General features: G+C 38.4%; 1 protein-coding gene and 2 pseudogenes across 1 annotated transcript; 1 reads left to right on the top strand and 2 right to left on the bottom strand.

Moving 5' to 3' along the window:
• Positions 1-664: 664 nt before the first annotated feature.
• On the bottom strand, positions 665-3,109 carry LOC103318874 (putative wall-associated receptor kinase-like 16 pseudogene; annotated as a pseudogene).
• Positions 3,110-3,140: 31 nt separating this feature from the next.
• VPS54 lies at positions 3,141-12,846 on the top strand. Its single transcript, XM_008220307.3, has 19 exons — positions 3,141-4,209; positions 4,820-4,882; positions 5,004-5,083; positions 5,514-5,631; positions 6,281-6,355; positions 6,483-6,639; positions 6,809-6,897; positions 7,551-7,807; positions 8,586-8,757; positions 8,869-8,952; positions 9,046-9,467; positions 9,744-9,897; positions 10,171-10,252; positions 10,469-10,548; positions 10,836-10,997; positions 11,271-11,338; positions 11,919-11,999; positions 12,083-12,327; positions 12,522-12,846. The coding sequence occupies exons 1-18, from the start codon at positions 3,385-3,387 to the stop codon at positions 12,216-12,218; spliced, it is 3,105 nt and encodes a 1,034-aa protein (XP_008218529.3). The 5' UTR covers positions 3,141-3,384; the 3' UTR covers positions 12,219-12,327; positions 12,522-12,846.
• Positions 12,847-13,325: 479 nt separating this feature from the next.
• LOC148921245 (subtilisin-like protease SBT3 pseudogene) lies at positions 13,326-14,007 on the bottom strand (annotated as a pseudogene).
• Positions 14,008-14,869: the final 862 nt, after the last annotated feature.

Raw genomic sequence — 14,869 nt, 5'->3', positions numbered from 1 at the left:
TAAAGAAGTTGGCACAAAAAAAAGTTAAGAAACTAATTTAACGAGTATAGCCGCTCGGCGATACTTTTTAAATATTATAGCCCGCGGCTGTACTTTTAAAATTTCTATGTATAGCGTAGAGCCGTGCGGCAATGTTGTCATTAAAATATTGTATTTAAAGCCTATAGCCGCACGGCTATACCTTTATAATTTCTATTTATAGAGTAAAGCCGCGCGGCTATACACATTCCTTCCCAAATTCCCCAGCTACAACATCATGCTTACTTTGAACCGGAATTCGTGCAGACATACAAGATCAGAGAAATCTCCAGACTACCTTATTGTTCTTTTATCTCCCTGAAAATCAACATGATACATCAATTCAGATGAACAAAAATAGCACCAACCAATAAGGAAAGTCCCATATAAATTACAAAAAATTTCCACAATCTGGCAAGTTTTCTTTTCGTCTGTTTTGGACTTAACATCTAGCAAGTTTAACTAAACAAATTTCAGATTACGCCGAAACATGACACAAAAATAAAGAAAAATGATATATGACCATTAAAGATTACGCCGAAACCTCTTTACATGGATACTCTTCCACATCGGGCTGATTCCAAGGTTGAAGTAAAACCCAGTTCATAGGTGGAGACAATGCTATCCTCAAAAGATTCTTGTACGGTTACATCATTAATGGTTGAGGCGTTTGGTGCATCTCTAAGCATCTTTCAGTCTTTCTCAATCCTTCTAGCTCCATTGACACCTCTCTCATTGTTGGTCTCTTTTTTCCATTTGATCTTAAGCATCTGGTTGCAAGCCTTGCAATGGCATCAATATCCTTTGGCTCTGCTTCTCCAGCCAATCGAGGATCCCAAAATCTGATGAACTTGATTCTCCTTCGCCAAAGAAACGAAGTGCATGATAAGATTTCTCCCATCATCTCTTCTCTAGTAAAAGAAATTTGGCTGCTTGCTTGTTAGAAGCTCTACAAGCATAACCCCAAAGCTATAGACGTCACTACTTTTTTTTTTTTGGTAAAATAGACGTCACTATTTCTCTGCGAACCTATTTGACTGGAAGTACTCTGGATCAATGTACCCAAAAGTACCCTGCACTGTCAAGGTTAAGTGAGTTTGGTCATAAGGAATGGATATTGAAGTCCCAAAATCAGATACTTTTGCACTAAACTTGTCCTCCAAGAGTACGTTAGACGATTTGATGTCACGATGAAGAATGGAGCTTGATGCTTGCTGAGTGCATATGTGCTACCGCACCAGCAACTTCACATGCAATTCGTAGACGAGTATCCCATGAGAGGGCTGGTTTAAGCTGGTCTTTAGCATGAAGATGATGAGAGAGAGTTCCATTGGAGACGAACTTATACACTAGTAATGGAACCTCAGTCTCCAAGCAACAAACCAGCAATTTCACTATGTTTCGGTGATTTATTTGGGATAAGATGTAAACTTCATTTATGAATTGCTCAATTCTATTTTGATTGATTACTTTTGACCTCTTAACAGCAACTGTGCTGCCATCAAGTAACATTCCTTTGTAAACTGTGCCATAGCCTCCCTGACCAAGAAACCGGCTCTCGTTGAAATTATCTGTCGCTTCCGGCAGCTCTTCTGCAGTAAAGATCTTTGCCAGTACTGTAGTGTTGTTAGCATGGAATTTTTGTTGCAACAAGTAGCCACCATTTTGCTTGAAGAACTTTTCTTTGCGAATTTTTCATCTTCTTCTCTTCAGGGATTGATGTAACTTGTAACCCAAAGGAAACAAGCATAAGAATACAGTCCCAAGGCAAACACCTAAAGTTAATTTACAGATAAAGCAATATGTCCACCAAATTAGTTGTTGTTCCAAATCGAAATGAAATAATTCCACATGGTTATGAAGCAAACAATGCAGGTTTTTCATTTAAATGAAAAGATAACCTGGTGAAGAGTTGTCCAAGCCATACCTAAGATAACCTGACTGCCTTTGAACCGTTTACTACCACATATGCAACCGAAATCCCGACTGCCCATCCACTATGGTGACGGTCGTTCACGGGCATAATGATTTAGTCCCAGCTGGATTTGCAGTGCAAATTTCATGTTTTAGTGGAACCAAAATAGGAGTAAATGGGGAGATGGTGCTGCTCCATGACAACATATTTGCATCTAGTACGCTGTGCACATCTACCCCAAACTTTTCTCCAATCAGTGTTACTGTGTCATTCCAGGTCACCATGTAAGTCAGCAGGGAGATCACCCCATTTTCCATTTGCTTTGCACTAGGACATGCACATCTCAACGCAACTTTCAGCTCTGCTCCGGCTTTCCATTTTCATAATAATGGTTTTGGTCTCTCAAGGCCTGGCAAGTATTCAGGCCTTGGTATGTATCATTGGCTACATGGAAGTATTTTTTGGAACTGTTGAAAACAGTGTAGGGCGCTACATGCTGATAAATAGACGTCCCAGAGCATGAACATGGGGGGACCGGAACGATAATGGACTTGTTAGGGGGAATTTTACCATGATCATCATCAGATGAGATGTGGTTACATGAGGCTACGCTGGAAGCTTCAGCACCGAGGAGACGGGCGACGCTAATGTGGTCCTCGTAGGGTGGCTGGGATCTGGAGGTGACATAGGAAGATCTGCATGAGTTTAGAGGGCCTTCATTGCAGTTGTAGCCTTTTGATATGGAATAGGTGTCTGAGCAGTCAAGCTGTTTGTTGCCTATGTACTCTTGTGTGCAGTTTCTTGATTTACCTCCTTCACCTTACTTTATTGTGGGTTTTCCTTTTCCTAATCCTATCATCATTTTTGTCAATCTTTTTTAATCAATGGGAGATGAGGGAATTTGAATTGGGACCTCTTCCTAATTACATAATCTTAAAAAACTCAAAATTCTTTTCCCACCGAAAAAAAATTAATCCGGAACTCTCCAGTTGGGTTTTGGAATTGATTTCAAAATCTTTACGGGCTGGCTAGTCCAAGCATATGGTTTGCCCAAAACCAGTTGGGCTTGATCTTAGGTCTTTGGCCCATAAACTTCTTTGGGCTCCAAAATTGAATCCAGACTTCGCTCTCTATCCGGGTCAGCCCGGTTCTCTCTGTGTATTTCGGTTCGGCCATCATCACGAACAGCACCTCTCGACCTGTCTCTGTGATTTATTAAATTTAATTAATTAATTATTATTTTCTCTCCACTTTCTTTTCTTCTTTCTTTCTTTCCCAGATCCCATATGAATATGATATGGTCATTTCCAATTCCCAGATCCACCCTCACATCACATACATTCCTCTTGCTCCTCCTACACCGTCCGTAGGGTTTATCCAACTCGATCCGAGTCAACTCAGCCAACTGAAACTCGCTCTCCTTTTTATTTTATCACATAATAATAATATACATGAACCAGAGCCACTCAAGCAACAACAGCAGCAACAGCAACAGCCATGGTTCTAATAAGAAAATGGTAGTCATGGACACCCAGCCTTCCCGACCCGGAAGGTCCCACAGCCGATCCAATTCCATATCCGACCCGAATACCAGCCAGAGCCTCGCCTCCATCCTCAACAACCCCAATGCCTCCGACTCCTCCTCCTGGGTCGGCTGGTGGTCCTCCTCCGCCTCCGTCGCCCCGCCCGAATTCGCGCCCCTCATACCCAAATCCGCATCCGACTCCGTGACCCGATCCGACTTCCAGCCTTACCTCGCCTCCATTTCCGATCACTACAACCGCTTCGAGGACATCATCAACCACGTCAAGAAGGAGAACTCGGACATCGACTCCATCGGCGGCCAAGGCGAAGCCCTCGTCGCCTGCCTCCGAGAAGTCCCCGCTCTGTATTTCAAAGAAGACTTTGCCCTAGAAGACGGTGCCACATTTCGATCGGCCTGCCCGTTCACGAACGTCTCCGAGAATCTGGTGCTCCAGGAGAAGCTCTCGCATTACTTGGACGTCGTGGAGCTTCACTTGGTGAAAGAGATCTCGCTGCGTTCCAACTCCTTCTTCGAGGCTCAGGGGCAGTTGCAGGACTTGAATGTGAAGATCATCGAAGGATGTAGTCGGATTCGCGAGCTCAAGGAGACCATTCTGCTCTTGGATGTCGATTTGGTGGAGTGCGCCAGGCAGATTCATGATTTGAATGAAACCAGGAGTAATTTGTTGGCTCTTCAACAGAAATTGAGGCTCATTCTTTATGTCAACCAAGCTCTTTCCGCGCTTAAACTGGTTGGTATTCCATTGCGCTTTAAAACCTTCCATTCATTTTTTTAGTTCACTTCGGTTTAGTAGTGGATTGAATTGTCCATGCTTTGCTAATCGGTAGCAGTATGGTCTAGAATCACTTCATTCAAAATTGCCAGTTGGTTACGTTTTGATTTTTAACTTTCTCCTGAGTAGATTCGCTTTATTTCAAGATGGTTCATAGTATAAAACTTAGCGACGCCTTACATTTCTGGCAAATACTAGTATCAGCCAATTGAAAGCACTGATATGTGATCGGGGATATTTCAAACAAATCTACGAAGATTATCTGTTTAAAATGGTTCATGTGATGCTAAAAATTATACTCCATATGAGATCTTCTGTTGTAATATTAACCCTTAACCTGTTGATGAAATGTCTAGTAGAATACATAAATTCAAACCCCGAATAGGATTATGCAAAATACACTCTAGCTGTGTGTAGAACTATTTCACGTGATTGTTGTGCATTTCTTCCTTTTCTATTAGAAATGCTCATGACTCATCAGCTGAGGAGTTTTATAAAAATTTATATGGTTATTACCATAAGTAGCAAGTTTCTTGATATAAGTTGATCTACTTTTTCTGTCATACAGCTTGTTGCCTCTGCAGATTGTGCTGGAGCTTTGGATGTCACAGATGATTTGCAGCATTTGCTGGTATAGTTGTATTTACTTTTTGTTTTATCTGATTCCACTAACTAGTGTGTTTAAACAGAGGAATGCAGTATACTGGACTACAATTTCTATGTACCTTACTGATGTTCTATGTGTTCAATAGGATGGGGATGAGCTTACTGGTCTACATTGCTTTCATCACCTCAGGGATCGCGTAGCAGCTTCAATTGAATCCATAAACAGGTATAATCTCCCATTGTGATGACACTAGTTATTAAAGAAATGAGTAACACTATTTGCATTGCTTTTAAAGAAATGAGTGACACGTTATGATGACATTGGTTAGCAGCTTCAATTGAATCCATAAACAGGTATAATCTCCCTAATTATGTGTGGATCTATACACTTGGGACTGAGGTTGGCAGGTTTTAATTTCTTTCTTCTGATAATCTGAACCCTAACAAGACGGTTGTTCCCTTAAGGAAAAGTAAACAGTAATTGTGTTGCAATTTGATATTTTGGAATAGATGTGCTTTGCTGAATTCAGTTTGACTGAGTTATATTGACCAGAATATTGCTTGAATTCTACCTAAATAAACATTTTCTGTCTTTCAGATGGAAATAAGATGATACGAGGCATGTTTATAGTAACTTATTAAGTTTATTCTTGTAGCATTCTTTCTGCAGAGTTTATGCGTGCTTCAATACACGATGCTGGAGATACAGATGTTATAATTATATCCAGAGCGCAGGCAAGGGCGTCAATTCTCTTGAATGGAGAAGATGGTGAAGTAAGCTCAATTGCATATGCTTATTTAGTGCCTTTGAAAGGTGTTTTTTCTTCTTTGGTTTTAGTATGATACCCAAAACTCAAGTCTTTGTCTTGAATCGCATAATACTTTCTTTTATTTATTAAAAGTATATACTCTCCCGAGAGAGGCTGCTTTGCACTGATTTAAAAAAAAAGCTTATCACTAAGGTCTTTGTATTATTATTATTATTATTTTCCAGACCAGCTTGAATTGCTTACAGTTAAATTCATTATTGGAAGCACTATAAAAATTTATTTGCAAATTTTATGCGGCACTTTATCTAATTTGATAGTAAGCTCATAAATTTGACTTTACAACAACAGTTTGTGAAGATGGGTCAAAAACCAGTGCCCTGGGCTAAGCCATCTTGCTAGTTTTGCTGAACCCTCCAAGAAAGGATTTGATTTAATGCAGACCATTTCCTTCAGCTATAAACCCTTTGTAGGATCTTTCATGAAATTAACTATTGTTATGCACGTAGAGTCCCTTGTCCAAAATTTGTTGTTTGTTGTTTGCATTTGTGATACCATGTGGCTGCTTTTCCAAGTTGATTTCCTTTATTGTGAATGTCAGGAGTTAGTGCAGGATTCTATATCTGAACTGATTGCTGCAATTGTCATGTTGGCAGATTAAGTTGGACGATGAAGAAACCTCCAATTATCAAGATCGTCTTCTTCCTGTCATCATTGGATTGCTTAGAACAGTGAGTCATTATGTTCTGTAGAACCTAATTTTTTCTTTCAGCCTATATTTTTATATATTTGGGGATGGAATTGTTTTCTTTCTGTGATCAGTGAGTACAACATTAGATGGTTTCCTTTTACTTTCAGGCCAAGCTCCCTTCTGTGTTGAGGTTATATCGTGACCAGCTTACAGCTGACATGAAGGCAGCTATTAAAAATGCGGTTGCAGAGCTGCTTCCTGTTCTTGTTTCCCGACCCATGGAGTCAGACTTTACACCTGGAGAGCGAATAGTAGATGCAGATGGTGAGAAATTCATAATATTGTTTGTCTTTTATGCTCATGACTGAGAAGTTTACATTATACGAGAGAAAAAAGGGTTGATGGTATAATGCTTAATTTTGGTGTTTACGTTCTGTGCCTTGTTCTTTACAGACAATTTTTCTTCTTTGATCATTAAAACATGGTTTTTTAGGTATTGGTGCATCACTTGCAAGCAAGTTGAGGAGCCTGTCATCTGAAAGCTTTGTTCAACTTTTAAGTGCTATTTTCCTGATTGTAAGGGTATGTGTTCTAGACTAAGCTCGTTTTGTTTTATAGGCTTTGGGTTGCTGAAAAAGCACATGCTCTTTAATATTATTGTTGAATTCCCAGTAAACTCACCATTCATTTGATTAAGATTTGGTTCGTGTCTGAAAGTTAAATTAGATGTTTCTTATAAATAACAATGATTAGGGATGAAAGCAAGCTTTTATGATAGATTTGGCTGGGGGTTGTCTATTATGCGAAGTAGTCAATCTCCTACTCCTTCCTGAGCTCAAATAATTTAGCAGCCAGTGCAAGTGGCCATTAACTTCTATTTATTCCTACTTAAAAGTTTATTCCTTATGAGTTGCTGATTGCAGTCCCAGGTGCAATACATAAACTAATCTACACATTTTAATGTTTGGGAGTAATGTTTGAGTCTATCAGTCGAATTTTTTTGGGAGCATTAGGGACAATCAGCTGTAATGGTAGTGGTTCTCCAAAAAAGATAAAAAAAGGGGTAGTGATCTCATCAACAAATCATTACATATATTATCTGTTTTTAGGTTGCTTGTTAAGTTATATATTAGATGGCATATGTGCTGAGTTTCATTCATATACTTGCGTGAGCTTCTTTCAGCATCAACCACTATTTGAGTGTGATGTCATATGATTTATTTTAGTGAATGCAGGCACATCTAGTGCGGGCTGCTGAAGTAAAGAAGGCCATCGAGTGGATTATGTGCAACCTTGATGGTCATTATGCAGCAGATTCAGTTGCTGCTGCAATCGCTGTTGGTGCCGCAGCTGCAGAAACAGCTCAAGAAAGTGATGGTCAAGGTGGTTTGCTTCCCTCACTTTCACCTCAGAGAGTTGCTGCGAAGGCCCTTCCATTTCAAGGGAAAGCAAATGATGCAGCAAGTCCTTCAAACATGTCTAAGAATTTTAGGTGAGCTATTTTCTCCTGATCATGTTAGTTCTTTGATGTTACTCTTGTTTTCGTAGTTTGACGTCTAAAACTTTCCCATGCTTGAAAACCTTATATATCATGTAATTTTAAGATTTTGTTTTGTGCTAATCTTGTCGTGTAAATAAAATTTTGCCTTATGAATGTCCGCAATTTGTTGATTATGTATTCATTTCTATGGATGTGACGGTTACAAGTTCATTGTCGATGCATTTTGGATGTATTGTAGTGCAATTACAGTTATATTTTAAGTTTTTGTATGAGTGTTCTTTTCATTATAGCCAAAAGAAATAAATTTAACTGCATATACGATACCTTTTCGGGAGTGGTTATATTAATTATTGAAGATTTTGTATTCTGCCATCTACAATTAAGACCTTCATTTCATTTACGGAAGGCCACTTACTCTGCTTGTTTTCTCTAGCTGGCTTGTAGCCGGGCCTTCAGTGAACAATATTATTTGGTAGCACTGTGAGTGTTACAGGTCAAAATTTTGGCTCTCTCCAAATAAAACATGTGAATGTGCCATGGTTTTCTGTGTATCATAGTAATGTCCATTGCAGTGTGCATAGGTGGTGTCAAGATTGGTTTAGAATACTTTCTCTCAATTTCTTTTTCCTTCGAAGCTATTTCAATTTTCAAATTCAGAATTGATTGTATACCATCGGGTTTAATTTCTAAGGTCTAGCTTTGATTTGTTCCAAATATTAGAGTATTTCCTAACCTATACAATATTCTGAAACAATGCGATTCTAAACAGAGCTGATGTGTTACGGGAAAACACAGAAGCTGTTGTTGCAGCATGTGATGCTGCCCATGGAAGATGGGCAAAGCTACTTGGGGTTCGTGCTCTTCTTCATCCTAAGTTGAGATTGCAGGAGTTTTTGAGCATCTTTAACATCACCCAAGAGTTTATAACTGCTACAGAGAAGGTATTTATCTTTCCCTTTTGTCTTCTTTTCCTGTAATTTTTTTCCAGATTTTTCGTTTTGTGACCAAACAGTGTTGATGTGTGTGGTGATATTTTGTGCTACTTTAAACAGATAGGGGGAAGGCCAGGATTTAGCATCAGGGGAACCCTACAGTCACAAGCCAAAGCCTTCATCGAATTTCAGCATGAATCTCGAGTTAGTTTATGATTGTGCATACTTTAGTTCTATTGTTCCTTGTATGTTCCTCGTATGTGGCTTTGAGCTAATTGTTTTTTTGGTTGATTACAGATGGCAAAAATTAAGGCCGTTCTTGACCAAGAAACATGGGTTGAAGTAGATGTTCCTGATGAATTTCAAGTCATTGTCACTTCACTATTTTGTTCTGAATTGGTATCTGAGAACCTGGATGCTATCGAAGGTAATATGGAAACAAGCTATAGGGAGATGGCCACAAGCAGTAATAATTCACATACAGACAATACAGCATCATCAATTGCCGAACAGCAAATTAAACGGGCTGATTCGAGTGACTTATCCGCGGATGAGACTGCGAAAGAGAAGTGTACACAAAATGCTGATGGAGTGGAAAAAAATAAGCCTGATGTCGCAAATTCTGTGGCTCAAAATAACCACAGCAACATGAAGGAGCGGGGAAAATCAACCTCTCAAACCCTTTTCTTCAAAGGTGTTGGTTTTCACATGGTAAACTGGTTAGTTATCTTGTCTTTTTTTCTTGTATCTATATTTCTGCTTCCCCCATTATTCTTTATTTTTTCCTTTGGAAACTTCGGATTTGGATTATGGTGCTTAGGATGTATGTGCTTACTGATATTGTGTTTTTTGTTACACGAATCCTGATTTTCAATTTGGAGTTTTGTTTTGCACTCATCGAGGAACTCATTATTAATATGTATCAATAATTAAAAGAATTTTTTTATTACAAGTCTTTAATTACATTTTCCCTTGCTCTTGGTTTTTTCCTCCAGTGGCTTGATATTGGTGAAGATGTTGTCAGAGTACATTGATATGAACAATTTTTTTCCAGCACTGTCCTCAGAAATTGTTCATCGTATTGTAGAAATTTTAAAGTTTTTCAATACAAGAACGTGCCAGCTTGTTCTTGGTGCTGGTGCCATGCAGGTACTAAATTTCTCTCAGTAAATAGATGATACTATTTAGAAATCCCAAAAAGGTTATCCAACTGAGTTCATAAAATATCTACTGTTGTATATAAATGTGCCAAAAAACTGAAATTGTTCCACTGGACATAAAATATCTTCTTGAGTCCGGAAATCATTGAAGTTTATTTAAATGCTTTTTGATGTTTTTGGTTACTTTATTCAGTTATAACTATTAACCATGCTCTCCAGAGTCGTTCTTGCGCTTTCTGATAAATCGTATGTGGTGCTGTAGGTATCTGGTTTAAAGTCCATCACTTCTAAACACCTGGCCTTGGCAAGTCAAGTCATCAGTTTTACGTATGCTATTATTCCTGGTAGGTAATTATAACTTAAAGTTATTTCTTTGGTTGGTGCTGCTGTAGTAACAAATTTTTGTGAATGCATTAGCTATGTTCTCAACTCAATTATAATGTCACTCGCAGGATATATATATATATATATATATGTAGAAATGTATTTGTACATAGTTCTACTTTGAGCATGGAGTGTTTGAGTAATGTCATGACTTTATTCATTTTCTTTGCTTCAAGAAATCAAGCAAATTCTTTTTCTAAAAGTACCTGAGACAAGAAAGGCACTGTTGCTATCTGAAATTGATCGAGTAGCTCAGGTTTGTCTTTTACACTGGGGAACATATTTAACATTTTCAATGCTAATGTACTTTTTTATTTCAGTTTTGTGTCTTTACTTTTTCTCCCTACTTCTGGAAAGTGATTTAGAGGTTTGTAGTACCATTTGAACTTTCCAGATTTTTGTTATTTGGTTCATTGAACCAGAATGCACCTCTATGTCGAAATTTACAATTAGATTCTTTGAACCCACATGCACTTTTACCACACTATTCGCTCATTCTTTCTTGGGAACCATTTATATGTCTGTTCATTCATTTTAAAACAGGATTACAAGGTTCACAGAGATGAAATACATACGAAGCTGGTTCAGATCATGAGAGAAAGGTTATTAGTTCATCTACGTGGGTTACCTCAAATTGTAGAGAGCTGGAATAGACCTGAAGAAGCTGACCCACAGCCCAGCCAGTTTGCTCGATCCCTTACTAAGGTAAATGTCTTCATTGAAACATTTGGTTTTTGTATCTATTCATCTAAAACCCTCCCTATTCTCTTTATCTCTCTCTCTCTCTCTCTCTCTCCTCTTCTCTTGGGTTTTTTCTAATAATTTTTTTAATTTTTGGTTTTTAATGAGAAACATGTTGGATGGATCTTATTAAAATGCTCTATTTCTATACCTTTTTCCAATGCAAAATAAGTAGTGGTTCCTGGCAGTTTCTTTATCTTGATTGATCTTTATGGGCCTCACCCAACTGATTTCCAGGAAGTTGGATACTTGCAACGTGTCCTAACTCGAACTTTACATGAGGTCGATGTTCAAGCAATTTTCAGGTAAGGCCCACATTAGCATGTGATTAATTGCTGAGGTTTTGGATACTTGCAACATGTTTGTTGTGCATCTACATCTCGTAGCCTCGTTATTTGCAGTAAAAATTTGTGTTTTCCCTTGGGCTTTTGAATTTCCTAGAAAGGTTTCTAACTAGCTCAAATATGCGGAAATGAATTTCGACTCTTGTAAAGAAAACAACAAAGTTGTGCGGCCTTCCAGGGTGTTTCCCCCCTTTTCCCAAGCACTGATTTACACCAAGATTTTAGTATTGGATTAGTATAATGAACTGCTCAATAGTAGAGTGATGTATATGTTTTATTTTGATAGTGAGTTGTGGTGTCATATCAGCACTAAACAAAACAAAAAGTTGTGGTGCCATAAGCTTGGTGTCCATAATATGATAATATAGAAATATAGCGAATTTGCTTGGAAACCTGGTTGAACCTTTCTCTTCCATTGGTTTGCATGCTTTTCACCCCCACATCAATCAGTGTTCTTTGGTTTGATGAAAGGGACAGTCCGTGCTATAATAAAAATTGCTCTCTTGCAACTCAGTGACTACTGTGGCTTGCTATTTTGCAGGCAAGTGGTTATAGTCTTCCATTCACAAATTTCAGAAGCATTTTCACGCTTAGAGATCAGCACACCACAGGCCAAGGACAGGTACTACCTTTTCAATTTCCCCCGTGTGCATGTTAATTATCAGAACTCTTTAGTGAAACATCATTTTTCACTTTGTCTACCAGGCTGTATCGGGATGTCAAACACATTCTTGGATGTATTCGCTCCTTGCCTTCTGATAAAATGAGTGAATCTAGTATTCCAAACTGGGGTCAACTAGATGAATTCGTGGTTCAGAGATTTGGGGCAGAAGCTGGTTAAATGTTGTTGTAAAGTATCAAATCAGTTGCTTCTTTGGAGATGGCTAATCAGATTTGAGGATGTCAGAACCAATTTCCGTCTATGCATTTCCCTGTACAATTTTATTGAGGTAATTTTAGGGACAATCGTCTCCGTTTATTGTGTCAAGTTATGTGCATGCTGCATGAATTACGTTTGCGCAAGCTTTATTTTTTCCTCTCTCTCTCTCTCTCTCTCTCTCTCTCTCTCTCTCACACACACACACACACACACACACTATTTAATTTGTTTCTATTTTGCTTACTGGATGACTTTCTTTTCCAGGTTTTGCATTTTTCTGAGATGTATAAAGTCCTGTATCAGATCCAAATATTGTGACAAGAAGGTCATTGAAACCAGAATTTTTCTGTACCAGTCACACTTGAATTACAATTTGTATTTACTAGGACTCAATCAATGTTTTGTTCCCCCAATTGTAGTTTTGGGTTAAAGATGAAACCAATTGATTTGTTTTTGATTTAGTTAAGGGACAAGAAATATGAGCTTTTAAGTCAACTTTCGGAGCCTGAATCACATCTAATTGTATCCATACTTGAGTTTATGCATACATGTCTTCATAAATGGTAAATAAGAGATTTTTTTTCCTGTACCTTTGTTATTTTCATCTTTGAGCATTTCATATATGTAGAATTTTAAGGAAAAAGAGTGCCGTAGAACAATTAACAGACTTGAAGGTAAGCGAACCTTAATTAACTGGCTTATTTAGAATAATTTCCTTATTTCCTTATCGTTCTCGAAGAAGCTGAATTTCCAAGGGGAAGAACCGATGGCTGGTTGGAGGCTGAGCTGGGTGAGTTTTTCTGTCAATGAGGAGGAGATGGGGAGTTAATCAAGATGACTGGTTTGGTGGTTAAGTCTGGCGGGATTGAGATCAGGCCCAAAAGTCAGGAGGAGGCCCTCAGTAAAATTTCTGGTAAAAAGAAAATAGAACATAGAACATTTATTGATATATTTCTTCGTAGTTTTGAATTGTTAAATCTTAGAAATTGAGCGAAGGTGACAAAAGGGGAATTAACAATTCAAAATTGTATCACATAAATTGGCACACAATTCCTAAGCGCAAAACTTTTAGCCGAATATGAAAGCAGGCGAGACCGCGATAGGGCTCCTCACATGGTACTTTCCACTTGTTTCAACCCAAACAATGTCACCAAATGAGACGACTTGTTCTTCGGAGCTCATGTACTCGATTCTCAAAGTGTAGTTTTGCTTCTCATACTTGTTACTGAACACCAATCTCTCCGGCGACACTCTAACAACAGAATTATTTGGTGCTGTAACTTTGACATTGTAAGTGGCTGAGCCATCACCAACGTTGGTTACAGTCCTCTTGAATTGCTTGTCCATTATAAGCAATAAGTCTTTGATCCGACGATACGTTGTCACATGTATACTTGTTTGATCTAGTTATAGCAAAAATTCTCTTGATGTAGTCTTGCCGCGTTGCATCATAAATCATACCCGGATCAAGTGCTCGATTCGTATCCACTTGCCCATCCCCCATAGCGAGGGGCGAAGCAACCGTAAAATTGAAACCTTGGTCTCTAGTTGGACGTTTGGAATTATCAACGGGGTTAGCTGTGGGCATCAGTGCAGACCTAATAGCAGCTGCGCTCCACGAAACATGAGGGGTAGCCATGGATGTCCCAGAAACCATATGGTACTCATTGGACAAGAAAACATTCTGCCCAATTTGACCAACAGTGTCGTTCGGGATCCAAGCCGCCAAGACGAGAGACCCGGGCGCCATTACATCCGGCTTCAGAATGCCGGGATAGTCTTTTTTAACTACTTTAATTAATAATTATATTTTAATTATTGTTTCTTTGGTGGAAAAACAGAATATTTTAAAGTATCGCCGAACGGCTATACTGTATAAATAGAAATTTTAACATTATAGCCGTACGGCTGTAATCTATAAATAGAAATTTTAACAGTAGAGCCGCTCGGCTATAAGCTATAAATAGAAATTTTAAACGTAGAGCCGTTCGGCTATAGGCTATAGAAATTTTAACAGTAGAGCCGTTCGGCTATACGCTATAAATAGAAATTTTAACGGTAGAGCCGCGCGGCTATACACTAAATAGAAATTTTAACAGTAGAGCCGTTCGGCTATACACTATAAATAGAAATTTTAACGGTAGAGCCGCTCGGCTATACACTATAAATAGAAATTTAACAAGTATATCCGTACGGCTATAGTCTATAAATAGAAATTTTACAAATATAGCCGCGCGGCTATACCCTTTAGGAGTCAGAGCCACAAGTCCAAGCATGGAAATGAAACCTCTGTTGACACGGGAAATAGTGGTAGTACTGGGGATATGTCCACAGAAAGCACAGCTGATGCGCATCAAGCTGTTAATCTCTCAGTTGATTTCTATGGAGTTTGGTGAAGCTATTCCTATATTATTATTTCTGATGTATCAAGAATTTTTTGTTTGAAGAGTTTATTAAGGATACTGACTTTTGACAGAGTATATGTATGAATGAGATTTTGATTTAAAAATTGTGAAATGAAAAGCCAAGTTAAATTGCGTCTAATAATGCTACTGGGGTGGAATGGAACAATAAAAGATTACCACCGATCCAATAGTCAAAACTTGAGTTGA

The sequence above is a fragment of the Prunus mume genome, linkage group LG1 (genome assembly GCF_029339155.1).
Source record: "Prunus mume cultivar Tortuosa linkage group LG1, ASM2933915v1, whole genome shotgun sequence".
Classification (NCBI taxonomy): domain Eukaryota; kingdom Viridiplantae; phylum Streptophyta; class Magnoliopsida; order Rosales; family Rosaceae; genus Prunus; species Prunus mume.
Note: the sequence above shows the minus strand (reverse complement) of the source record. Positions and strands in the feature narration are given on the sequence as shown.

Coding starts and splice junctions, on each gene's coding strand:
- VPS54 (XM_008220307.3), top strand. CDS start 3,385: ATGAACCAGAGCCACTCAAGCAACAACAGCAGCAACAGCAACAGCCAT. Junction 4,883..5,003: donor ATGATTTGCAGCATTTGCTG/GTATAGTTGTAT, acceptor TGTGTTCAATAG/GATGGGGATGAGCTTACTGG. Junction 10,998..11,270: donor TTGCTCGATCCCTTACTAAG/GTAAATGTCTTC, acceptor ACTGATTTCCAG/GAAGTTGGATACTTGCAACG.